This window comes from Cloeon dipterum, chromosome 4 (assembly GCF_949628265.1).
Source record: "Cloeon dipterum chromosome 4, ieCloDipt1.1, whole genome shotgun sequence".
Classification (NCBI taxonomy): domain Eukaryota; kingdom Metazoa; phylum Arthropoda; class Insecta; order Ephemeroptera; family Baetidae; genus Cloeon; species Cloeon dipterum.
Window position 1 is genome coordinate 28,522,879 of NC_088789.1, and position 26,420 is coordinate 28,549,298.

The 26,420-nt window shown below is 40.9% G+C and overlaps 3 protein-coding genes across 5 annotated transcripts; all 3 read right to left on the bottom strand.

The window, feature by feature from the left end:
* Window positions 1–31: 31 nt before the first annotated feature.
* Window positions 32–4,952, bottom strand: Nt5c (5' nucleotidase C). 3 transcript variants are annotated; one of them, XM_065488253.1, is made up of 10 exons: window positions 4,669–4,952; window positions 4,267–4,442; window positions 3,963–4,190; window positions 3,640–3,672; window positions 2,710–2,844; window positions 2,500–2,657; window positions 2,258–2,444; window positions 2,064–2,204; window positions 470–621; window positions 32–413 (listed from the first exon to the last, which is right to left on the bottom strand). In XM_065488253.1, exons 1-10 carry the CDS (start codon window positions 4,817–4,819, stop codon window positions 209–211), a joined length of 1,566 nt encoding a protein of 521 aa, XP_065344325.1. In that variant the 5' UTR covers window positions 4,820–4,952; the 3' UTR covers window positions 32–208. The 3 variants fall into 3 exon arrangements, with proteins under 3 accessions (XP_065344325.1, XP_065344327.1, XP_065344328.1); XM_065488255.1 differs by lacking the exon at window positions 3,640–3,672 and adding an exon at window positions 3,834–3,848 and having other exon boundaries at window positions 4,669–4,951; XM_065488256.1 differs by lacking the exon at window positions 3,640–3,672 and having other exon boundaries at window positions 4,669–4,951.
* A 12,398-nt stretch (window positions 4,953–17,350) lies between these two features.
* Window positions 17,351–19,100, bottom strand: LOC135942519 (uncharacterized). Its single transcript, XM_065488661.1, has 3 exons — window positions 18,781–19,100; window positions 17,699–18,232; window positions 17,351–17,640 (listed from the first exon to the last, which is right to left on the bottom strand). Exons 1-3 carry the CDS (start codon window positions 19,098–19,100, stop codon window positions 17,352–17,354), a joined length of 1,143 nt encoding a protein of 380 aa, XP_065344733.1. The 3' UTR covers window position 17,351.
* A 1,198-nt stretch (window positions 19,101–20,298) lies between these two features.
* Window positions 20,299–22,590, bottom strand: LOC135942522 (uncharacterized). Its single transcript, XM_065488664.1, has 5 exons — window positions 22,531–22,590; window positions 22,346–22,473; window positions 21,909–22,283; window positions 20,654–21,196; window positions 20,299–20,593 (listed from the first exon to the last, which is right to left on the bottom strand). The coding sequence occupies exons 1-5, from the start codon at window positions 22,588–22,590 to the stop codon at window positions 20,299–20,301; spliced, it is 1,401 nt and encodes a 466-aa protein (XP_065344736.1).
* Window positions 22,591–26,420: the final 3,830 nt, after the last annotated feature.

The following is a 26,420-nucleotide window of genomic DNA, read 5'->3' on the forward strand; positions in this document are numbered from 1 at the left end:
TTCATTCCAAAAGCAAATAAAAAAGCGAGGCTTCAACATTCAGTCGGGTTTATTTACCCTTCCTTGAAGGAAAAAATCACAAAATGTTACGATTTGAACACAACACTAGCAATTTTTGATTATTTAAAAGAAATCACTAGAAGCAGAAGTTTGATTAATCCAATCACGGCCTTTCATTATTCTGATTGAATCACAAAAACCCATGAATCTAAACAAAGTAAGATGTGTACTCGTGAGGCATGACTCCCCGGCGGGGGTAGAAAGTGTGAGAGGCAGAGTAATGCATCAGATTGCTGATGCTGGAGGTGTAGATGTCTGCGAAGCGGAAGAGCCGCCTCGAAAAGTAGCTCGGATTTTGATAAGTGCGGAAGACGCTTCCGAACTGCTTGTTGAACACCGTCTTTGTCTTCTGGCTGCGAATTGGTTAAAAATCAGTCGCTTTTTCGGCGAGATCAAAATGTTTGCCTACCTGAGCATGTCCCTCTCTTGCATCCACTGCTGCAGGGTTGCCTCCGCCTCCTTGCCCTCGCGGTCCTGGCAGTCCTCGATCAGCTGCGTCAGCATTTGCAACCAGTTCACGTCTTTTTTGAATTTCTCGTTGTTCAGAGTTTTGATTTCATGCTGCAACCAAAGTAGATACTCAAATTATTTTAAGGCGGAAACGAGCAAGCTGTCAAATTCTAATGATAAAAGATTTTTAAATGTGATTCTGGGAAATTCCATGTAATAGCTAATTAACAAGTGGCGGTGAAATTGACCAATAAACTCAAATATAAGCGACGGCGCCGGAAAAACCGCTAAAAAAAGTCTGGGGCCGGATCTCAGGTCGTGCGACAGGCAAAGGTAAAAAATATCGTCGCCGGGTATCGCCAAATATGCTCGATATTACTTAAAAACCAGCCTGTGAGCGGATCTCAGGTCGGGGTACCCTGAAAAAGGTCGTTTGAGTACCGCAGGTCAATGCCCTTCCCGAGACCTATCCGATGAGGGGTCGTGGTCGACGATCGGACGAGCGGCCGAATTTTAATAGAAAGAAAACCATTTTCGCCTGTAAACATCTTGAGTCACGTGAGGAGTAAAAACGAAAAAAATTAATTTTAATTTTTCTATGGGCGTGTAAAATTTCAAAATCGGTTTCCAGTCCAGCGTTGGAACTACGCGTGCAATGGAGTTGGTGGGAACCCATTACAAGCCCAAGTTCAGAAAATATCGCGAATTTTCAATTTCCCATGTTATCCTGGGAATTGTCGTAAAAAACGAAAATTTCCACTACTGAGAGTAAGAAGTTGATAAAACTTTCACAAAAGTTGCTCCATGTAATACCTAGTTCAGATGGCTAGGCGGCATACCCGAGAAAACTCCAAGTCATGGTAAAAAATTTGAAAATTTCGATTTTTCGAAACATTTGCCGAAAAAATTCGTAGTAATTTGAAATTTGGTTCGATTTTGAAAAACCACATATGGGCGGACGCGCCATACCGAGGGGCGTCGATTGGTACCAAAATCGGCGCCGTCTGGTCCATATAGGGCCCCAACAACCACAGTTGGCAAGTGTCACAAATCCCGTTTTTTCGACTTTTAAAAATTAATAACTCCGTTCCAATGGGTCGTAGAGTAAAAAACCAAAGTTGGTTAGACTCGCCGTAAAACTTAGTGTCGAATGCACCTGAATGCTGCCCCCGCCCGCCCCCGCTGCCACCAACGGCCACAAAATCTGCGCGATTTTTTGAAATTATGGTTTTATTATTTTTTTAGTTTACATTTGGGCCTGAAGGCAATTCTGACTTGCAGTAACACCTCCCAGTGACGAAACGCGTCCCCCAAAATGTGCAACTTTGCCAAGTTTTTGCATGGGAATATAGGAATAGGGTTTGGTCAAGGGGCCAAGCCATGAAGCTCCATTTTCGTTAAAAATATTTATCCATTTTTTTTTTTAAATAGTAAAGAAAACTGGTCAACATGTACCACAGACAAAATTTAATTTGAATTGAGCAAGAACTGTATTTTAAAATTAATTTTTAGATAAAATTCTTTGTTAATAATTCTTTTTTCAATAATCTTACATCAAGTTCGCTGATGATGGCTCCGGTGCGCCAGCCGTGCTGCAGAGTGACGTCAGCCAGGTCACTGTAAGGGTGGTCTCCGAAGTAGAGGACCTGGTGGCCTTTCCAACCAGTCATGTCCTGCAGCTGGTTGATTGTGCCCTGAACAAATAAAAATAATTAACAAATGACCCGTTTTATCAACGCTGGCAGACCTCAAAGTAGATTTTTCCTTTTTCCAGTCTTGTTACTCTGTCCCACAGCTGCGTGCGACTGACGGTGTCGTAAAGCCGAATGGGCCTTGACTCATCGGTGAAAAACTTTGGTTTCCTAGCTTGCACGATGGTCACGTCAAAGAAGTTTTTCCAGTCGTTGCCAACAATGTAGCGCATTCCTTTGTCTCTGAAATTTTATTTTCAGTCATGCTATAAAAATTAAAATTTATTCAGAGGCTCACACAAAATGGAAGGGGCTGTTGGTGACGAGGAAGAGCTTCTTGCCGTTCGCGGCCAGGTGCTGGAAGTATCGGCGAATGTTGGGATTGCACTCCAAATACTCGGTCACGTTTTCCGCGACGATCTTGTGCATTATGGGATGAGCTCCTTGCACCGCAGTCTGTTTAATCTCTCAGTTCAACGTGTGAAAATTTTATAAATTTATTTACTACCTTAACATCGTGAAACAGGATCTCGGGGTGGTAGTCTAAACTGTGCGCTCTAAAGAACTCGGCCACTTGGCACAAAAGCAACATTTCAGGCACTGAGAACAGGTCTGCCAGCTGCACCATTTTGGTCTTCACGCCCTGCAATAAAAAGCTCAAATTAAAATTTGGAGAGAAGGAAATTCAACTCTATTTAGTTTACACACAAAAAACTTGATTTTAGTTCTTTTAAATAATAAAAATTTGAATGAATTTGGCCACCACCAGTTTGTTTGCCATATTTTCTTTTAAAAGGCGTCAAAACAGGTTTGGGGGCTTCTTTAGAAATTAAATTCTTCAAAATTAGTCCCAAAAAAAAGATAAGCCTTCTCAAAAAACGTCACCAAACGCATAATTCCTCTGTTAAAATCGCAGAAACACATCAAAAATTAATTTAAACTGATTTTAGTTACAGTAGAAAAGACGAAAATCGGAGACTCAGCATAAATCCTACGTGAGCTGCTGACATGCGCATTGCGTCAGCCAATCAGCGTCGAGGATTCAACGAGCAAGGAATATGGATGTTTCCTTCGACCGGGTTTTTGGCATTTAAAATACTAGATTTTTTTGTACGCGAAACCGAAATCTTCGGCGTCGAAACAGCCGAAATCGGCCGCCGAAAAGGGGGCGTAACCGAGGGAATACAATATGGCGGCGCGGACAGGCAAGAGTGCACTGCTCCCTACTCATAGGGGGCGTGGTGCGCCGCCATATTGTATTCCCTCGGTTACGCCCCCCACTTCGGCGGCCGATTTCGTGAAAGGAAATCAGGCGTTTGGTGACCTTCTTGAGTAACAACCAATTAGTTTTTTATTTTAATTTCAGCCACTATATATAGATTTAAGTTCTGGATTATTAAAACATGCAAAAAGAATTGGGTAAAGAATTGTTACATACCAGAGGACCGAAAACGTAGTCGAGGGTGTCAACCTGATGGAACACGACACACCATGCAACATGCAATCAGCCTAGTATGCAAATCAAATCTCCTACTTCTAGCATTAGCCGCAAAAATTAAAAACCAAATAATAATGTTAGTCGGACCAAAAGGAAAGCAGATTTATTGAAGCAGAAATCCTGAAGTTGCTCACCGGGTTCTGAACTTTCTGCCATTCCGAGATTCATTCCAACGAGGGGGAAAAAGGGTCAGTGTGATTATCGGGGAAGTCGAGTGTCGAAAATTTGAAAACGCAACGCAAGGGCGGCGAAAAGTGTCTCACCTGGGCGCTGTTCTTGGTCCCTTCGACGTAGGCGATCGGGATGATCCGGTTTTTGTACAGCTCGAGCACCTCTTCGTCCGACACCGGCGACAGCCCGCGGTACACCGAGCCCAACTGGATTTGCAGGAACGAATCGAGCTTGAGCAGAAGACCCTTTTCGATGTCGTAGTGCAGACCGCGCACCGCGAAATTCGGGATGTACTTCAAATCGGCGATCTCTTTCGGGTACTGAAATTTGCACAATTTAAATAAAAAAATATTTTTAAATTAATTTGACGCTAGGAAATTATATTCAGGAGTATGCCTTAAATTTGTTGATCAGATTTGTTCTTCCGAGTTCGTAGAGAAGGTCGTCCAGGGATGGCTTGTAGCACGCCAGGGTGTAGTCGTAGTCAAAGCCGTAGACATTCACCTCCCCCAGGTCGAGTTCGTTGCAGGCAAACACAGCTTCTGGCTTCACATCTCGCGGCAGTTTTTTGGCTGCGAATTTTCATCAAATCGAAATTAATTTAAAGAAATAAAATCGAGTTCAAGAATTCACACGGAATGCAAAAAAGGTATGCAAGGAATTTTCCTGTTGCAGTTTCTCATCCAATTCTGCCAAAAATTCCAGAGAATATGTCTCCGAATTTTTCATGGAGAGCAGAATTTTTTAAAATAACGTCGTCATCATATCATGAAACCCGTACAATACAAAAATTCTTACAAAGACACAGTTCTTTAGTCCTCTGGTAGGCTTCCTCGAGGGTGCCCGTGGTGGTGGTGAGGCTTCGTCTGCCGAATCGAGCAGACGACCTGAGGAGGCTGTCCGCGAGGCGCAGCGGCCGCGACAGCAGACCGCGGCACGTCATCGCCATCGGGACTCAAGTGTCGGACGCGGTGACCTCTGCGGCCGACGCGAGCATTGGCTCCAAACAAATATACGTCCTTCTTCTTTTCGCAATTGAAAAACGAATCAAATTTTGTTCAGCTGCTCGCACCTGTTTTGATCGTGATGGCCGACACGCCCCCTTTTCGTTCTGTCAACAAACAACGGAGTGAACGGAGAAGACTTCTTTATACAAATAGTTCGTCGAATGGTCTCGAGAGGCCGCGTCCTTCATTGATTCTTCGATTTTATATCATTTTTTCCCTTTAATATTAAATTTTTCTCTTTATATTAGTATGAGGAAACTGAATTTTCATAAATAAAATGCGTATATAATTATTTAAAAGTTCCCTACTTCTCTAGGATTAAATTTGCAGTTAAAGTAAAAATTTTCTGTTTTACACGTGAACAAAAGTGACATGCGTGACATACACACATCATTGTAAAGCCTATTCTATATAATGTGTGTATTTATTTTATTAAATTATTCTCCAGAGAAATGGTACAAGTTCTGGCATAATTAGCACGGGTCTGACGACGAGTACCTTGACGATTTTTACTATGTCCTATTTGACCGAAAACGCCACTGAGGAAATCCCGGACACCTTTTTTAATTTCGAAATTTTTGAGTTTTTTTCTAATTCAGTTTAAATTGATTGATCGTAAAGCACAAAAATTGGCCTTAAAGTCGTTGTTCAAATGTCAAGGGCACTTAAATTGAATTTTCAAAAAAACTAATTTTAAAATATTAAAAAATAATTTCAATCTTACAAGGCGCCTAAAATTAGGTTGAAAATGTCAAAAACAGGAATAGTATTTAATCTTTATTTTTTTAAATTAAAAAACAACAAAAATCGGTGCTTTTCAGGTTTTTGAAAAATGTTTGCACGCCCAAATCTCAGCTTCTAATCATCAGATTTTCAAAAACCGCACACCGTTAGACTCGTCTTAACCTCCCCTAAAAAGCCAAAGTAGTCTAAGGGTGCCAGCCCTTCAACCCCCTTTATCCACCATGAAAAATGCAAAAAATTTCATTTTTTGTGGTTTGCTCCTCACTTGGAGTTCAAATTTATGGGGTTAAAAAGGGGTTGACACTCTTTAAAAAATTTCAGCTATCTAAGGGAGATTACAAAGAGTCAAACGGTGTGCAGTTTTTGTAAATCTGATGATTAGAATCCAAGATTTGGTAAAAAAAATACATCTCGGAACTGGCATAATAAAAGAAAAGTGTGCTTACTACTAAATCTCAGGTTTTAAGAGTCGCAGATTCAAAAATCTACTAAAATTTTTACTGGTCTTCATGTCTCATGAAGTATTGAAGTGGTTTAAGGGTGATAAATAATTAATTCCGTTACGCAGTGAGGTGCAAAAAATTAAAAAATGTAAAATTTTAAGTTTTTTTAGTGTAAAAACTGGGGTTGAAGGGTTGACACCCTTAAACTACTTCGAATATCTAGAAGAGGTTGAGACTAATCTAGCAGTGTGAAGGTTTTGAAAATCTGATGGTTAAAAGCTGTAACTTGGGCGTGCAAAAATCACCAATTTTTCACCTTCTGCTCTGCAAAAGGTCACAGGCTTTAACCAAAAATAAAATATAGTACACGCGCATAATAACAAAGTGCGGTATTTATATTTATAGTTGTATACAGGTGTCATTTCAAATAGCCCGGCTAGTCTAGATTCGGAGAATGAGTTTTAGGAAAATGTATTCATGTGTGTGAGTGTGTGTGTTTTGGTGCATGGCCTACATCTCAATCCGTGTGTCCAGTCGCTGCTGCTGATGCCGCAAACTGGTCCTTTGCGCGATACAAATCGGCAAACGCACACACTGACCGCCGGCGCGCGTTATGGTGGAGAAAGGCAGAAAAAAAATATATATCAAGAACACACACATCGCGCCGCGCGGATGATTTCCCTTTTTGAAAGCAGATCACGCACGCACGTCGATGATCCTCGCACAATTAATAAAATGCAGACGGCGAATGCAATGAACGATTGCTGCGAATTGTCAATTGACTTGTGCAACAAAATGTGGGGGGTGTGTAGAAAGTTTCTGCGATTAGGCAACGCGAGAATGATTATTATTTGTGTTCATTCAATCGGCGCAAGCCGACGACCTCATGAGGGTCCCCGATGATAATTATTATTAGAGATGCAACAACAGGAAGTGAATTATGTATGCGTTTCGATTGTTGGCATAAATGATACAGGGCAACAATTGTAAATTATTTGAATTGTTGGGTACCATACACAATTGATCGATAGAAAATTTGTTTAACAATTTGCAATAATAAAAAGGACCTTCCTACAGTAAAAATTCAAAATTTGCCAATTTTCTCCAAAATTTGCAGTGCTTGAACATATTTTCTTGGCATATTCCGATTCCTCTCGTCGAGATCTGTCCAACGGTGTATGCCACTTATTGGGGAAACTCTTGGTTTTGAAATTAAATCGGATTTCAAGTAAAGAGACAGCCATTACCATTTGTAACTTTCCAGCCAATTTTCTCAAAAAATTACAGCGCTCCTTAGGTCAATTTAGGCTTTAACTGAATCCTAAGGGATGAGTTCATGCATTAGCAAGAAACATTTTCCAGCAATTGTTAAAATAAAAATCATCCAGTCATAAAAAAATCCATTATTAGCCACGTTAGTTGTTGTTTTGTTTCAATCACAAGTGTGTGAGATGTATGCGTTTAGGATTGAGTGAGCCAGATGCGCAAAAGAGGAAGTGTTCCTTTTGGCACGTACCATATTAAATTACGCTGCTGTTCACAATCGAATGCACGCAACCCGTTATTGCCGACTGTTCGTGCAAGCATGAAAAGTAAGTGAACAAGTACATATACGTGTTACATACGCGCTTAATTACTGAAAAACTCGCTCCTCGATATAATTATTTCAGTTGATACGAGAGAGAGAAAGAGAAAAAAATAAGAAAAAGGAGACGCTAATTGAGAGGCATGCAGCCACACACGTAAATTGAATACGCTGATAAAATACATTTTTATTCGTCCTGCCAAGCGGAGAGGAGGCCGACAGCAGTAACAGCAGCCAGAGAGAGATGCAAATAGTTTTAAGTAGACCGCACCGGCTTCGGGCGAGGAATAAATAAAAGTACACGCACAAAGAGCAGCGGATTATGAATTTTATGAGTCTGATATATGTGGTCCATTACTGCTCAAGTGGAAGCTTCTCATCGCTTCAAGGCAGGTGCGCCTTCGATAAACGGAAAATGAAACCTCTTCATGCTGCACAACGCGCCTTCATCAAATAAATACGACACACAGGATCGATACAAAAACTGAATTTCCATAAGAAGACAATTTTTAAAATGCACGGCAAAATTCTTAAAAAATTAAGAAATAATATAATTTTAATTTTTCTAGAAATATGGCAAATTCTGGAATGATACTGGAAAAGCCTGGAAAATGCTTGTTGCCAATGCATGAAACTCGTCCCTTAGGATTCAGTTAAAGCCTAAATTGACCAAAGAAGCAATGTAATTTTTTGAGAAAATTGGCTGGAAAGTTGCCGTGCTTTTCAAATGGCAATGGCTGTCTCCTTACTTGAAATCCGATTTAATTTCAAAAATCAAGAGTTTCCCCAATAAGTGGCATACACCGTTGGACAGATCTCGACGAGAGGAATCGAAATATGCCAAGAAAATATATTCAAACACTGTAAATTTTGGAGAAAATTGGCAAAATTTGAATTTTTACTGTAGGAAGGTCCCTTTCTTCATTATTGCAAATTGTTTATCAATAAACTGATTACTGCATCCAACAACTAAAAAAATGTTCAATTTTTCAGTGAAATAATGAGTCTACATTTTCAGCAGGTAGACCATTGCACTAATTTCCTCGGAAAATCCCTATCAAATTAAATAAATAAAATTGATTGGTCAAAAAGTAGTTCGTCCTCAGGTGCGTGCGCATCGCTTAATTAATCAAACTGCATATTTTCGGTTCACATATTTTGTCTCTCTATCAAACACTCGATTAAAATTCAAGCTGTGATGAATATTGCGTGCGTCCATTGTAAAATTTTCTTTTAAATATATGCCTTGAGAGAAAGAGAGAGAGAGAGAGAGAACACAAATGAGATACAGTTATACAATTGGGACAGTGCATCTCTGGGCCGCGGGCGGTTTGCTCTTTAAATACATAGATGCAACTCATCCGCAGCAGCTGCACTTGACCGTCACATTTAATCGGATTGTAGCTTCAAATGAATATTATTTCAGAGGAACAAATGATAAAATTAATGCAGCTTATTGAGATTCACCGTCTGGTCGAATCAATAATTAAAAACAAATAAATTAAACAATACGTGATCTTTAATTTCGTAGCAAAATGTTTCCTTAAAAGGTTTCATACGCTGTTGGACAGATCTCGACGAGATGAGGAATGGAAATCTGCCAAGAAAATGTGGTCAAGCGCTGGAAATTTAAGAGAAAATTGGCAAAATTTGAATTTTCACTGTAGCAAGGTTTTCTTTTCATTAATTACTAATTTTAAATCGATCAACTGCTTCTTGCATCCAACAATTCAATTTAAAATAATGATACGCGTGCATAATTCATTATTTTTAGAAACAAAATTAAATTTACAGAATTATTCTCGCTCTCTCACAAGTATTACTGGCCGAATGGCTGATTTAGACGTAGATTTCGGTCTAGTCACGGCGCAAAATTTGATTAAGTGCATATCTGCAGAGTGCGCGCTCCAGTTGCTGCGGAATTTTCTCCGCTAACTCGAGGGATAATGCATGGAACATTCACTTCGCTCTCGATATTATCACGTCGGCGGCGGAATGAATGGGTGCATCTCTCGCATTAGTGCACTTTCACGCCCGCTTTTTGCACATTTTTCACTTGTCGCGCGCGACGACACACGCGGGAATTAGAGAACGTGACTCTATTTCGGCTTGAAGACGAATTTCTCAGCCATTGTAAAATAAGACGAAAGCGCACCTATTGTCCATTTTCTGCTTTTCACAGGCGCGCGCGCGATTGAGACGGCAAAATGATTAAATGATCTTTGAAGCACACTGCTCTAATTTACCGAAAATACGGCAACAAAATAATGCTGTGAAAATTATAATTAAATATATTTCCAAATTTAGAGTTTCACTGTCTCGTTTTTAATTATTCCTTTCATGGAGAACAGTTATGGCGTTGAATTAACGAGTCTTATGTCCGTTTAAAAGCACCTCGAGAGCTGAAGCTAATTTGCGGAGCCATAGGTTATCTTCTTTCTGACGCAAAACAAGACCCATTAAGAAATTAATTGGGGCACTTTGACGTGCGGAACCAAACTAAAGAAATCTCACTACTCTGCGCATCGGACACGAAAACTCTTCATTTCCCAGCTGATTAATGGAGTGGGTAGCGAATAATTAGAATATTGTATCACGTTTTGTTTCGCCTGTCGAATCGCTCATTTAAATTCCGATGATGGATGCATTAGTTTTTTTTTCTCTCCCTTCAATTTCCATCTCGCTCTGCGGCTTCCACAAATTGGAATAGAGAGCAGCACAGGTGAATTCTTTTTTCGGTAACTGTTTCTCGCGACTCCGCGGGCACTTTGGAAAAAAAAATCATTTCTCATCATCGCAGCTCATGCCTCACTAACGAGCCTCTTCCAATCGAATTTGGATCCGATTTTGGTCGATTTAAACAAGTATAACCAAAAAATTATTTTAGATTGTTACTAGCCGATATTTTGGCAGTTTCAAAGGACGAGAATTGAATATTGTTTGAATTGTTGGATGTAATAAGCAATTAATTGATAAAAAATTTGTTGTTTTAACAGTAAAAATTCCAATTTTTCAAAATTTCTTCAAAATTTCCAGCGCTTGACCACATTTTCTTGGCAGATTTCGATTCCTCTCGTCGAGATCTGTCCAACAGCGTATGAAATATTTTAGGGAAACTGTTTGCTGTGAAATCAAATAAGATTTCAAGTAACGAGACAGTCCTTACTATTTGTCAGCCACATTTCTCAAAAATTTACAGTGCTTCTTAGGTAAATTTTGGCTTTATTTTAATCCTAAAGGATGACTTCATGCATTGGCAACAACAATTTTCCAGGATTTTTTGTATAACGATTAATTGTTGGGTAAAAATTCCCTGCGTTGCACAGTAACAAGCGAAAGTGAATATTTCTCTGAATAAAATTTCGAAAAAATCTGAAAAGTATGTACAGCATTGTCTTGGCTGGAACAATGCGTGTGTATGTTGAAAGCGCATCTTCTGTCAAGATCAATGCGATGTTTGTTTGTTTGTTTGTTTGTTTGCAAACCCTCGGTGAAATTTGCTCGGTGATAATCTTTGGCGAACAATGACAGGAACACGGTGATCTGCACCGTTTAGAAGCTTTGTTAGCCAACGTGTCGTACACGCGAAATCAAAACGAAAAATGCACAACGTAGAACACAGCCAGCACGTGACTCGATTGGCAAAATCACACTTTTGTTTCTGTTGAGCAGGACAATTATTACATATTTCTCGTATAAACAAAAGAGAATAAAATTGTACGTTGACTTGGTCGGAATATTCTTATTGCGAGAGATAAATTCTTTGAAAGCTTGCGAATATTTGGCTCACAGTTTCGCGGTAAGTAATTGTCACGAGTTCCAGTTTTGCGCAAAAAGCACGAGAGGAGCGCGCACGCTGGCGAAAATCACTTTCATAATCGCGAGAATTGTGCTGTTCGTGCAGTCAGCGCCGCGTCTAGTTTCATATTATACACGGTTTCTGCAGCAATATTTGCGGTCACGTCCGACTTTTATTTTTATATAATTTTTCACGCGGCGTGCGCGCGCTCCACTGCGATTGTATCAAAAAGCGCGCCGCCGTCTGCCAAACTCACGCAATTATAAATATGCACCGTGTCCGTCCCGTGGAAGACTTTTAATTGGGTGTGAATTTTCTATTAATTTTTAAATTAAATTAGAAAGGAGCAGAGGATAAACTGGCTCTGCCTGATGAATATTTTAAATTACAAAAAAAAAATACGATTTCGAAATTGCAAACAACAATTAACGTCAATGCATTGAGAATTTAGAGCCTTTTTTAAGGCTGAAAAACAGTTGAATTTTTTAAACAATTTCAGTAAGGGGGATTTTAAATTAACAAACGCGAGGATTTGATTTAAATTTAAAAAAATTAAAAGGTTAAAATAGTACTTGCAAAAGGAAAATTTCAGAAAATAAAAAATCCAATCGTTTGATTCTTCCCATCAAAAAGAATTCTTGTCGATTTCATTGAAATTTTGCTGACCAAAATTCTCTTCGTGAAAAAGGGCCACGGAGGCGCGAAATGTGCGCGCAGCATCCGCGAGGCGAGAGTTAGTGGCCGGCGGTATAGAGGAATAATAAAATTGGCGGTCATCGCGGCCAAAACACAGACCGGTGTCCGCCAAGGGTGTGTTCGTTCGCAGCATCTTTAATCTTCTGTGAGCCGTGTGTGTCGGCCGCTTGCGCGATCGCCGCACCTGACCTACTGCCTTACATCTTTTTCTGATTCATTTTACCGCTCAGTCCGTCCTCTCTTTATTGCCACTCTCGCGCACTCAGGCCTACACATACGCACACGCACCATTTGCTTTCTCATTCCTTCCTGTGACTGGAAAATATGTGTGTAGTGCAAACAGCAAACAGCATCCACCCCGACAATGAGACGATCTCTTTGCACACCTGGTGCTTCAAACGCGATCTATTTACTTGCTAATTATAGCCTCTACTTGACTTCAATGTTGTTAATTAGTTTATCAAGTCGTTCAGTATAAGTGCAGCTCATTTTTATTGCATAGCGTTATAAAATCATCAGTTAGTTCATTTTCTCTAAGATACAATTTTTCATGTATTTATTTTATTTCTCCGTGCAGTTTTTTAAGACCGTCTTTGACGAAGTTTCTGATCACACCAATCGATTCCTGAGGGTCGAATTAGGTAAAATCGACTTTTTTCCGGCCAAAAAGTCCAGCGCGACGTTTCGAACTTTTTTCCCGCCAAAACAATATGAACCTATTTGCGAGCACTGCGCATGCGTGAGAGCTGGTTTGAGCACTTTCAGAGAGACCACCTGTACGGTTAACTTCTTGGTCAGATCCAGCCAGCTCTGACGCATGCGCACTTCTCACATTCATATTGTTTTGGCGGGAAAAAAAGTTCGCACGTCGCGCTGGACTTTTTGGTCGGAAAAATATCAATTTTATCTAATTCGACCCTCAGGAATCGATTGGTGAGCTCAGAAACTTCGTCAAAGATTGTCTTCAATTAAAAAAATAATAAAAATCCCGATTGAACGATTTTTAAGATTTTCAAAACGTCCAAAAATACATTCAAGTGCATTAAACAAGTATTTTAAATTTTAAAAGTCAGTGACCTTGAGCAATCGCATTCGCGTTAGAGATAAATCGATCCTCTACCTCTAGTCGCGGTCAAGAGAAAAATTACAGAAGGCCAAGTAGCAATAAATCAAACAATAATGTAAACAGTAATTAAGGAAAAAGAGCCGCGCGAAATTCTAGCTGTTGGTGGCCGGCCGGCTGGCCCGACGATTTCCGCATAATTGCGGTTTTTAACCTTTTTCTTCCACACTCGCGCGCATAATTGGCAATTAGTTCATCATCCGCTAGACCGCAATTTGCGAAAAAAAAAGAAAAATAATAATAATAATCACGTCGGCGGTGCACCGCGCGCCGGGTCACAGCCATTGGAAAGCAATTTCACGTGAAAACAGGTCCAGCCTCTCGCGTTCTCGCGTGACATTCACCTTGCTCTCGCGCTCACACACACACTCACATACTAAAATAAGCCACGTTCAATGTCAAGGTCAACGCTCACCAGCCACTGCTGCACAGAAAAAATTATTAAATCACCTAAAAAATCGTCTCCACGTTAGTATGAGAAGCGGGTTAAACTGCTTAAACCCTTTGATGGTTAAAATATAAAGCGCATATCTCTATTGTTCATGGTGCGTGGGAATTCCTGAAATGGCCATTTTTGTTAGAAGCAAGTGAGAATTGTATTTAATTAAAAGCGCAAAGTGACATTTCGGGTAGAAATAGTTTCGATTTGGTGCGATGCCCTGCTAACATGATTCTCCAGATATTTCCGAATAATTGCTCAAATTTTCGGAAGCTAATTACAGAGCAACGGCGCGGAAGAGAGCTGCTGACGAAATTAAAATAAACGGCTGTAGGGCTTGGCTCTCTGACAGCCGTAGAGAAGACCTCAAAACTCCAGCATCCGCAATTTGCACACTTTTTTACGACCTCTCGGAATACTAGGCTTTTCTAGCGCGGCGGCGGCAGCGATTAAAAAATATGTAGCGTTCCTATATCAATACACACATGGTCGTAAAACAGTATCTCATTTCTGTATCTGTGCATTTATTTATTTGCGTGCTTCCTCCTGGAGCAGGTAGAACATCAAAAGCACTCGTTTATTAATTTATTTCGATTTTCCTTTCACTTGGCGCTACAAATTCCCTCGTTGGTATGTGGGGCAGTAGACCGATTAATATGGACCGGCGCAAAGCAAAGCAGAGGAGACGCGATCGAGCATCCGCGTATATCAGGCTCATATTATTTTCAATTTAAATAAACACCAAACTCCCATATGTCCCTTTGATTTAATTTAATACAATTCCTCTCTAATTGTTTTAATCAGAACACAATTTTCAATTATTTGTGAATATCAGAGCATCACAAGCGAGCGAAATATAATGGAAGTAATCTCTCGCTTCGACGCTTCTCCTAAAATTTGATGTGAAAAATTGAGGTTGAAGTGAACGCGAGCGAGCGAGCTGTCTTTCATGTCAGAAAAGTATGGATAGTTTGATTTCGTGTGTTCTTTCGTTCGCTCTCACCGCAAGGACGAGAAGGTTTATTGTGAGCCCGAATATAATACACTCGTCGCGTCTGCTTTCTTCGTAATTGCCTTCACACATTCTAGTAAATATACAAATGCACACGAACCACACTTAATAACCAACCACTCTATAAAACTTTTGAATGCATTTCAAGGCCGCCCGCCGGACGATAGATGATTTTCAAAATGACGTAACCAAATTAGGTTTTAACTTAAAGAGGAATGATACTGCAAAAGCCTGGAAAATGCATAAACTCATCCCTTAGGATTCAGTTAAAGCCTAAATTGACCTAAGAAGCAGTGCAATTTTTTGAGAAAATTTGCTGGAAAGTTAGCGTGCTTTTCAAATGGTAATGGCTGTCTCCTTACTTGAAATCCGATTTAATTTCTAAACCAAGAGTTTCCCCAATAAGTGGCATACACAATTGGACAGATCTCGACGAGAGGAATCGGAATATGCCAAGAAAATATGTTCAAGCACTGTAAATTTTGGAGAAAATTGGCAAAATTTGAATTTTTATTGTAGGAAGGTCCGTTTTTATTTATTGCAAATTGTTAAACAAATTGTTTATCGATCAATTGTTTATGGCATCCAACAATTCAAATAATTTTTAATTGTTGCCCTGTATTATTCCACTTTAAAACATTTCAAGAGTAGACAAAATGCTACTAAAACAGTTTTTAATTATTCCTTTACTAGAAATTTATCTATAGCTCGTTTTGATTCACCGCACTGCTTCATATTGTTTGAAAAATCCGGCTTGTTTGGTAGGGTGTGCAGCAGAGCAAATAAAAGCAAGGTCGCCGCGCCGCTGAACGCATAAAGAATAATTTACTCGGACCGCAGGCAAGTGAAAAAAGGTTTTTTCATTTACAAGGAGAGCATTACCGTTTCTGGAGAAATGTTGAAAAATAAAAAACAGCTCGCTATGTACGCCGAGAAAGCTGCGTTTTAGCTCTGACAGATCCCAAATATTTGTTCAAGAAATTTGTTAAAATTGTGACTTAAGCAATTCCTTTGGAAAATCTTCATCTTAAATCAAACACCAATCAGGGCTGGGCATGAGTATTATTCAGGTAGTTTCTCCCACATTTTTAGTGCTCATGAAAAATTATATTTAAAATGTTTAAAAACTAAAAAATTCCACGAGTCAACAAAAACCCATTGCCTCTCAATAATATGACCGCAAAAAACCACAGCACTGCAAGTTTGGGAAACTCCCCGGGAGATACCCAGCCCTTTGCTTTTAAAAAATTGGAAATTTCCTGCTCTCGATCATTAGAGGATATAATCTTCAACTTATTTTGTTATTCAAGCGAAATCACGAGTAGAGAACAAACAAAAGACGAATCCGACCCAAAAATTGAGAAAATCGTGACATAACCGGTGCGCGCGTTGTCGATCGAGTGGCGCGGTAATTGATTGTAATGCGCTGCTTTCTCCTGATGCAATCTGGAATTCGGATCCACCTGTGGCACACAGCAAGCAAGGCTTTCCATCCCTTCCCACGCAGTTCCGGCTGCCTCTCTCGCTCGCTCGCTCTTCGAGTCGGCGAGAAGCGAGAAACGGCTGCTGATGCATGGCGGATCCACCGGCGCGCTGACCCACTTTGGGGGCTGCCTCAGTTATGGCTCGCCTGCTAATTATTCACTATCCTCTCACCTCGCCGCGCGCACATCTCTCTCGAGCTCGGCGCAAAGCGACCACTTTTCCATTCCTATTCTTCATCCTCGCCCATTGTTTCCTCACGTGCTGCGCTGAAATTTGCCTACAATGCCGCTTAAAAGGCGCATAAACGCATTTCGGACCATTGTGTGTCGAGTTTGAATTCGAACAGGAATAATTGTGACGGAATTCACTCATCTGAGCTCGAGAAAAAAAAATGAGCAAATAATTCCCGTGAAATCCCAATAAAATAAAATTTACTCCGGCATATTAAGCGTCTTGTTTGTTTATCTAGCTGATTAGCTTATGTTAGTTAGTATAATCGATAGAGCGGCTGCGTGTGTTGCATCACGACTTGAACGGTACGGCGTCATTGAGGTCAAAGAGGAGCGCTGGGTGCCGACGCCGACCGCGACGCCACTTGCCCAATGTCAAGGATGCTGCTCAATTTCTCACGTTTATGCAATCGACACAAATACAATTATCAAAGGTGATTGAACTCTGAATTTTTAATTTCATTTATTGGTAAAAAGAAACCAAAAGTCTGAACGCGTGGTGAAAAAGGATATGCAAAAAAGTAGTCCAAGAGTGGCAGGCCCACCGGTCGATTAGTCTAGAAATTAGCGAAATGCATGGGTGCGTGATAGAGGCAGGTGCCCGGCCGGCCATAAATTAAGTTTTGCACCTGACCCACCGTAGCGAGGGGCCCACGGACGGGGCTAACTGCCGCCCATTCATCACAGCGAGACGCGAACACTTCACATTTATTGCCACAGCGGCATCATTACACTAATCGCAGTTAAATACGCGAAAAGAGAAACAAAATCGAAGAAGTTCATACATAGGAATTTTATTTTAGGCCAATCGTCATTCAACAAAATTAATTTATAGTTGGAAAAAAGGACCGTCGTCATCGAATAAAATTTAAATAAATATATATAATTTTATGCATAGCTAATGGTACCAAATCAATTTTAATTTAACTTGTAGCGAAGGCCCTTGAAGACAGTGAAGGCCTCGTTGGTGACAGTCTTGAACTCATTTGTTGTTGGCCCGTCCTCCTTGTGAAAATGCTCCAGGTTGATATTGTCGAAGATTTTCTTAGTTTCGGCGCCGCTGCTCTCAAAAATTCTATATGGCTCGGCCACCACGTGGCGCATGAACTGCTCTTCGCGCAGAACTACTTCTAAAGAAATGCGCGAGTTCTTCGGCACGAAAAGGTTCGTTGTGAACGTAATCCACTTGTTCAACCGCAGTGAATGCCTGGAAATTTTATAAATACGTACAGATTTAAAAAAAAAGGTTAATAAATTAATATAACCTTTGATTTGCGAGGAAGACCCTGTCTTTGGAAGGACCATAGTCACTGATCAACCTCAATTTCCACTTGTTACGGATGATGTTGCGATGCTGGTGTTCCTTCCTTTCCAGGTGGCGCATGACATCCTTGGCGGCGAAGTCCTCCACTTCCAGGTCCAACGGCGAGAAGATATACACGTCCTTGATTGTGATGTTCTCGTTGGCCACGAACGAGAAGACGAACTTGTTCTCGCCTGGGTCCATGGCGATGAACTCGCCCTCGCGGACGACCTCTCTCAGGTCGAGGATTTCTTCGTCTCTGACGACTCTCAGGTAGCGATACAGGGCACGCTTCCTCTTAGATTCCTTGCAGTGCTTAAAAAGAGCGTGATTTATGGGCAGATCATTGAAGGTGAGCAGAGGAACGTTGTCGCGCAGCTGGCTCAGCAGGAACAGCGTTTCTTCCGGCAGCAGGATGTGGTAAAGACGAGCCAAGTCTCCCGGCCTCAAGGTCAGAAGACGCAAAAAGGGCAGAAAGTACGTGCGGTAGTATGTCCTGCAAAAGGGTTTGAAAAACGCTAAAATTCTGTAACACTGTTGAAGGTTTCACACACTTTTTTCAAAAATCTCAATTTGACATGCTTAAAGACTGTCTTTGACGAAGTTTCTGAGCGCCCGAATCGATTCTTGAAGGTCGAATTAGGTAAAAGTGGATATTTTTGTGACCAAAAAGTCCAGCGCGACGTGCGAACGATTTTTCCCGCCAAAACTATGCGAGAAGTGCGCATGGCTGGATCTGACAAAGAAGGCGGTCTCTCTGCAAGTGCTCTAACCAACTCTGACGCATGCGCAGTTCATATTGTTTTGGCGGGAAAAAAGTTCGCACGTCGCGCTGCACTTTTCTGGTCGGAAAAATATCCACTACACCTAATTCGACCCTCAAGAATCGATTGGTGTGCTCAGAAACTTCGTCAAAGACGGTCTTTAAGGCTTGTTGAGCGACAGTGCTTGACTCTATGTATTATGTTCGCCAAAAATAAAAAAGGATTTATTTGAATTCCAAGAAAAGAGTCATTAATATAATATTAATGATTTAAAAGTCACCTGTATTCTTCAAGATTTTGTATCCCACCACGCAATTCATTCAGGAATTTGAAGCCGGCGATAATCAGTGTTTCTTCCGAGTCAACGCTGAGCATGTCTAGAGTCAAGAACTCTCCCATAACAACCTGCTTGCTCAAAGCAATGTTGGCCGTGAGGAGGTTGAACAGTTGTTGCTCTGGGTCGTCGCACACAATCTTCTCGCACACAGTGGCCACAGTTTTTGGCAATTTATTTCTTTCTAGAAAATGCAGCCACACGTCCTTTTTGATAATCTCGGGAAGCGATTCTCTTAATAATTTGCAGAGGTCGTCGTGCACCATTAACGATTCGGCCACTCTTGCTACATTAATAATGTCAGAAATTGACATTTCTGGCAGTCGGAATTCCTTGGGATTCTGAGCATAACTGTAAGCAGGAAATTAATTAATGAAAACGGTGCCCGATATAAAAGCATTTTCATTTAAATACTTACTGCAGAATGAGTCGCACAGGCCTGGAATCTGTGATGGTGAATTTATAATGAGGGGCAACCCCCGCCCAAGAAGAGAACTTGACGCTGCAGGACGACAGGTTGTGCCTTGAAACAAAAATTATCTGCTCTCACGGAAAAGGTTAACACTTTGAAAATCCAGCTTTTCAGGAATCATACCTCGCGTTTGTCTTCTGGGCCGAAATAAATGGGAATCGTCTCATCTACGTCAGTGGAAGCCATTGAGAGGATTTCGTCTCCTGTTCACAGAAGCACGCTCACAAATGATTCTTTATTTTGCTAGTCTAAATCAACAGCAAAAAATCATAGATCTGCCAGTGTGTGGTGAAAAAATCATGCGTTCTCAGCGAGTTTGGCATTTCTGCGCTGCGAGAATTTCAACTATTTTCCATCAATTCAAACGGCCATAGTGTTCATGCAACAATAATTATTAAATTTCAGGCACTGCATTATTATAATTAATTTGATATTGTTTGAATTATATATATTTTGCTAATAAGACGAGTTGCGTAAGCCCTTATTGTTAGTGTTCATCGTAATAAATTTAATTTTAAGGCACTTCCGCTGCAATTTCAGACTCTGCTACTTGTGCGTTCTTCACTTTCTTCGTGAAAAACTCTTTTTTGAAATAGAAAATCTTTTCCAACGTTTCTGCGGCGAATAGCTAGACTAATTTCAGGTTTCAGCACGTCAAAAGAAAGCGTAATTATTAAGTGAAGAATTCCCAGTGGCAGGATTGAGTCTGAAATCGCAGCGGAATAATGCCTTAAAATTAAATTTATTAAGAAAGTATATGCGGTGGCGCCAACGAACAACTGGTGTATTTATAAAACTAAAATAAATATAGGCTTTTTCTAAAGCGCCTGCAAATAAATTCAAGCTACGCAAAACTCGTCCTAATACAGTTTTAAAATTTTTCTTTTCACCCCGAGTCAGTTGCATAAACAAAGAAAATATATCTCTACATTTTATGAAGCAATTTAATTTTATTGCTCAAAAGCAAAACAAATTCAGCAAAAACAAAATAATCATTCATTGATCTTGTAGGAGATGCCCTTGAAGATAGTGAAAGCCCCATCGACGTTACGAGTGAATGAATCGCCGCCGTTTTCTTTATGGTAGTGCTCCATGGTGATTTTGTCGAAGACTTCCTTGGCGGGGGAATCATGATTGTTGGCCAAAATGCTGGCTTGTTCAGTCTTCAAGTGGCGCATGAACCGCTCTCCCCCGCGCAGGACCACTTGAAGGGTAACGCGAGAATTCATCGGCGCCAAAAACGGTTTCGTGAACTGCACCCATTTGTTCATGCGATGTTTGCGCTTCCTGGAACAGACAAAAATTAAATTAAGTGAATATACAATTTTATGATAATTTTGTTCTTACTCTTTGTCAAGCGTAATTTCGCTGAAATCAGCTTGATTGTGTTTGTTATCCGCCTTGACCTTCAGTTCCATATTGCAGGCGTCAAAGAAGCAGTGATGGCTTTCCTTGCACTGCAGGTATCTCACGAAATCCTCCGCAACGAGGTCATCCCTGGACAGGTCCAAAGGCGTGAAGACGAAGATTTCCTTGATCACGATGCTCTTCAAGGTCGTTAACGAGAAGACGAACTTGTACTCGCCAGGGTTCAAGAGGTTGAACTTGCCCTCGACGACGACCCCTTTCAGATCGAGGATATCTGCATCATTGATGATTTTGAGGTAGTGAATCTTTTCAAACCTCCTCTTCTTCTCGATCAGACACAGAGCGTGATCTATGGGCAGGTCAGCAGGGGTGAGCAGAGAATTTTTCTTGTCGCGAATCTTGCTGAGCAGGAACAGCGCTTCTTCCGGTGACAAGAAGTCGTACAGTTCTTTCAGGTCTGCCAACATCAGGGTCTGCAGTCGCAAGTTTGGCAGGAGGTACTTGCGGAACGCGTGTCTGCAACTAGAAAAAAATATTATTACTAATTTTAAAGAGACAATAAAATTTTACGAGTTAAATGTAGTACGTGTAAATTAATATTATTCTGCAAATGATTTGAGGCAGATCAAAGAGATATTTTCCCAGTTGTATAGTGTTCGAAGCCGCCAACAGATGGCGCCACCGTATACTTTCGCAATAAATTTAATTTTAAGGCACTTCCGCTGCAAATTTCAAACTCAATCCTGCCACTGTGCATTCTTTAGTTAATATATTTTCTTTTGTCGTGTTGAAAACCTAAATCAGTCAAAGAATTTATAGTGGCAGGATTGAGTCTGAAATCGCAGCGGAAATTAATTAAAATTAAATTTATTACGAAAGTATACGGTGGCGCCATCTGTTAGTGGCTTCAAACACCATAGGGCTTATATACAATATAGCGGATTCCAAGACAGGAAATAGGAATTCCTGCCCTTGCCTGGAATTCCGGCATGACGAGAAAATATTTTTCAGAACAGGACAAGACAGAAATTTTGTTTCAACACTTGGTCGCTATAGTATCAGAAATACCATTTTGTAAGATATAATTATGGAATTTAATTAAAATCAAATTGGCTTCTTAAATATATACTGGATTTTTTTAAGTACCAAAACCCCGGTGCCAAAAGTCGAAGGAAAAATCCCTATTGTGTTGGGTTATAGTTAAATTTTGGTAATTTTTGAGGAAAAACATCACCTTTTTCTGTCACTAGCAGCCAGGTTTTTGAAGCAAGCCTTGATCAGCACTTCCTCCGAGTGGACGTTGAGGTTGTCCAAGAGGAGGAATTTGGCCAGAGTCTCGGGCTCAACCTTGTTTTTGTAGAGGTTGTCCAGATAAAACTCGGTGTCACTGCACAGCATCGCCTCGCACGCTTTGGCCAGAGTTTCGCTCTCGCGCCCATCGTTGTACACTCGCCACACATCCGTCTTTTCGATGGTGTCCGAGAGGTTCTTGCCGATGTAAGAGCAGAGGTCAATCACCTCGTACTTCTCAGCCATCAGAGTCAGACTGATCAGTTCATCGACTTTGTTAAAACTGGGCATCTTGAACTCCTTGGGGTTCTGAATAAATCTGCGGGCACACAATTTGCGCTTGAAAATCATCAAACCAAACAAAATAAGGCAAAAACTCACGCCAGGATGTGCCGGAACAGCTTTGGATCCGCATCCGGGATCTTGAGCGGCTCGTTCGAATCTTTGTCATTCACTTTGTGGAAGAACGTACTGCTGGAAAACAGGTCGAATTTCGAAACAGGAAATTCCTGCGTGCACGACGCGAATTAAAATTGAGAACAGCTGGAAAAATAAACGGCGGCTACCTGCATCTTGTCTTCCGGGCCTACAAGAACGGTGAATGGCTTCTGGTCATTGGGAGCCATCGTGAGCTGGTGGTCTGTCTGCACTCTAATGAGAGAAGTTTGGCTTTCGTTGCTCGCTGCAAAGGTGGAAAACTCGCGTTCCAAGCGTTCCGTCTGTAAATATGTTGACGTCCGCCAGTCCTCCTTTTACATTTACAGCGTTGCGACAGTGAAACTGACGTGCATATAGTAGAGGGTAGTAGCCCTGATACCGAATGTCGCCTCCTTACTCTCCTTACAGTGAGTGAAATATTCTGTCTATCCCAGAAATTCGAGCGCAGAGCCAAATCCCTCACATTTTTGGTCTTTCCAAATTCCATTTGTGACACACGGAAATGATAAGAATGAGATTTCCATCGTGAATTGTTGCGTTTTTGTGAAATAAAGTGTTAATAAATTTAAATTCGTCCTGGTCCCGGCAAAATTGCGCAACTTTCAACAACCAAACGCGAATTTCCTTGTTGCAAGAAAAGGTCAACAATCAATTCTACAGTGAAAATTTGGGTGTTTGTTGAACCGGGACCAGGACGAATTATGAAAAGATTAATTTGTTATTTAGTTTATTTAGTTTAAACCAGCAGAGGCGGGGAATCTAATGTTGTTATTTACAACTCTGAAACAATAATTTATTTATTTCTGTTGAGCATTGAAAGAATGAAAGTAAAATGCGCCGCGTGTCGCCAGTAAAAAGTGCCAATTTTGCATTCAACGAAGCGTTGCGAGCGCCACACGATTGCTTTCTTTGCATGTTCGCTCGCGCTGATTTAGATAAAGTGTCGGTTGTGTTCGTTGTGGATTGGTCACGGTTCATTGAGGCGAGCGAGGAAAGTCCCTAGCTTTTTGCCATATGCACACAATAGACGACGCCTGGGCACTGCAGAAAGCCGGATATTGTGCGCGGGGAGAAAGTAAAACGCCCTGACTCACTGGGTGTGCCCCCTGACCATTGTCACGGCCAGACGCCGACCTCCAATAAAAATGATTTAAAAATTTAGAGCAAGAAAAATTGTCTTTGTAACTCTCTCACGTGCGTTTGGTGCAAATTATAGAGAAATTAACGCGTTTCTTGTTGATTAAATCGCAAAAGCGTTGTGAGAAAAGCTGGAGCGGAAGTGTTACACGGCCGCTCTTTATTATACAATTTATATATTAAGCGCGCGCGGAGATGACGATAGTGCTTTTGGCGCTCTTATCACGCATTAATTACATAAGGCGAAGGCGCGGCGCCAAATTATCCTCATTTAAAAAGGAGCACACGGAGAAAAGCACCCGCCGGACTCACCGCCGAGCACCGCCGATGCATTTTAATAATGTGCTCTTTTTTTTATCTCGACCAAACTTGGACATTTCGCTCGACCCTGCCGTTTTTGGCAAAGCAGATTTAAAACGAAGCTGTCAATTTTTTTTAATTTTAGTATGCCTTAAAAAATTATTTTATAACCTTATTCAGTGTATCAATATCATCCTTTCACATGCTAATTCCTATTTTATCAAGATTGAGATTGAAATCTCGTCTTGTTCCCGTCGTGACGGACCAGTCTGTTTTCCGTTCTACCCGGTGAAATGCTTTGTTAACGCTTTTTTTTGTCCAACAAACGCAGTCGAGACTTATATTCATTCGTTGTTGGTTTTTTCGTGACTGCTTTTCGGTCGTGACCCGCCTGCTGACCTTCACTTGACGTGACCTAGCTCACCCAGCGCGGCTTCAGCGGCGGCGGCGGCAGTGGGTTCCACTTTTTTTCTTTATTCCTGTCTGTCTATCGCGGCCGGCATGGGCACACTTTTAATTGAATTGTTGTGTGTTGTGTGTGCCTCTCTCGCTGCACGCGTGAATATTTTACCAGCGAACAAATTCCCAGCCCGCCCGCCCGCCGTGTGCGTTTCTTCCTCATAAACGCGGCACCTCGTGAATGTTCACATTTTAAACGACGTCCATCGCGCCTTTGTGCGGTGCCGCGGAAACGTGCAAAAAAATGTTTCCCAAGCATAGCGAAAATGGTGCCAAACTGAAAACAAACAACAAACAAACACAAAAGGCTTTATTGACTGCCAATCATGCCAATTAGGGATTTTTTTGCTGATAACGAGAGGCCTTTTCTAACTAAGAAAGTGACATTTTCAACTATTTAAAAAAAAATCCTTTAAAGAGACAGATTTATCTTGAAGCCAGTTCTTTTTATAGCTCTTTTCAAGATAAAAGCTGTCAAATACTAATGTGAAAACGAGTTTAATTACTTCAAGTGTATATGCGGAGAGCGCATGCCAGTAAATAATCTTCTCGAGGCGATTTCACAGCCTTTCCCAACAATTGTGCTCTGCTCTGATCCACATCGGCCTGCTTTCTCGCTGTGTCATTATGCAAATTCCGGGCCGGCGATGAACAATATTGACGCAGGAGAGATCAACGCGTGAATCACTAAACACTTTCAGAAAAGGAATCGCATTCCAATTATGAATAGAAAAAACTCTCCTCCGCGCGCCAACGCAGCCAATTACGGAGTTCCGAATCAATGGAGCGGCACACTTATTTAATAAGGTGCAATGTCGGAAAAAATAATCGGAAATTTAAGCCGTTTGTGTACCGTTCGAGATAGAGCGATGATTAATTTGGCGAGGGTGCGGCCGCGTCGTCCGGTGACCCACTCCGCCCCTGACCTTTCTTCTCGCGCCTTTTCTTATTCAAATTGGCAAAAGCCTCGTAGGTATGCGAATGATTCATCTCTTTTCCGCGCCCACCGCCGGATTGGGATCGCATCTCCGCACGCGGTTTAATTTATGGATCCACTTTGCCGCGAGACCTATCTTATATTGAAACGTCTCTGTCAGATGCAAATCGATATATTTATTCGATCCGAATTCACACAAATACTTCTTGACAGCCGTAAATTTTGTGTTGAGTATCTGTAGAGGCGAGTTCCACACCAGGCACTCGTGAAAAGAATTCGATAAATTGATTGCTGAATATTTTCGATGTCGGACTGCAAGGGAGTCTGATCGAAAAGAACATTTCAGAAAAAAAGCATTGGTTTTAACCACTCAATTTTTACCAATTTCTTGCGCAAGACATGCAAGAAATTAATTTGTTCCATTTTTCCCCGGTGGAAATCTAAAATTTGCGGACGGAGTGGTCAAAATTTCCTCTACTGTGCAGATTTTTTCTTTTAAATTGTTATTTGCTGCCTCAATCTTTCCAAAATTTTATCTCTGACAGTTTTTCAAGTCGAGGTCATGAGCTAATAATTAGAAAATTATTAAAAACTGAGGTGCAAAAATTGCCTTGCAAGAAACTGGTTTTTTAACTGCATTTTTTAAACCCTGGGAAGCAGCATTTCTGATAAATTACAAATGGATATCAAGCTATCAATTGATGATGCCAACGCATCACTATTTTGAATTCATTCCGTGGCAAAGATTTGATTGTTGTTTCGACAGCAGCTCCAAGACAAATTATGCTGCTGCATTGTCTTTATTTTGATTTATTCAACGAACTGACGGGCAAAAGAATTTCAGAGATTTATTAATCGAAACAATGTACGTACATTCCTTTTCTAAAAATCAAAATAAAATAAATTTCCACAGATAGAAAAATGTTTTTCCCTTGTAAAGCCGAAAGAAACGATTTGTTTACGAGAAAAGAGAGTTGTTAAGTGATTTTCTTTGTCGAATATTAATTTTTTCCTTTCTAACACGGAGCTGGATCCTGTTTTAAATAGACGACACGTGTGTCTGCGTGGCTGCGAGTCAATGAATCACGCACCGGGCCATAAAATTCACCTCACAAATCGTGCATGCTCAAAAAAAGAAGTACATTTGGATTATTTGCATATATCAGTGGCAGACAGCGCGGTGAG

Bases quoted from the DNA above. Each gene is read 5' to 3' on its own strand.
- Nt5c (XM_065488253.1), bottom strand. From the start codon at position 4,819: ATGGCGATGACGTGCCGCGGTCTGCTGTCGCGGCCGCTGCGCCTCGCG. The intron at 2,845-3,639 runs GTATGTAACAAT...TTTTTATTGCAG, and splicing joins ACTACGTTTTCGGTCCTCTG to GGCGTGAAGACCAAAATGGT. The intron at 2,445-2,499 runs GTGAGCCTCTGA...ATAAAATTTCAG, and splicing joins AACAGCCCCTTCCATTTTGT to AGACAAAGGAATGCGCTACA.
- LOC135942519 (XM_065488661.1), bottom strand. From the start codon at position 19,100: ATGGTGCACGACGACCTCTGCAAATTATTAAGAGAATCGCTTCCCGAG. The intron at 18,233-18,780 runs GTGACTTTTAAA...ACCCTTTTGCAG, and splicing joins CAAAATCTTGAAGAATACAG to GACATACTACCGCACGTACT. The intron at 17,641-17,698 runs GTTATATTAATT...TAAAATTTCCAG, and splicing joins GTCTTCCTCGCAAATCAAAG to GCATTCACTGCGGTTGAACA.
- LOC135942522 (XM_065488664.1), bottom strand. From the start codon at position 22,590: ATGGCTCCCAATGACCAGAAGCCATTCACCGTTCTTGTAGGCCCGGAA. The intron at 22,284-22,345 runs GTGAGTTTTTGC...GTGTGCCCGCAG, and splicing joins CTGTTCCGGCACATCCTGGC to ATTTATTCAGAACCCCAAGG. The intron at 21,197-21,908 runs GTGATGTTTTTC...ATTTTTTTCTAG, and splicing joins GCTGCTAGTGACAGAAAAAG to TTGCAGACACGCGTTCCGCA.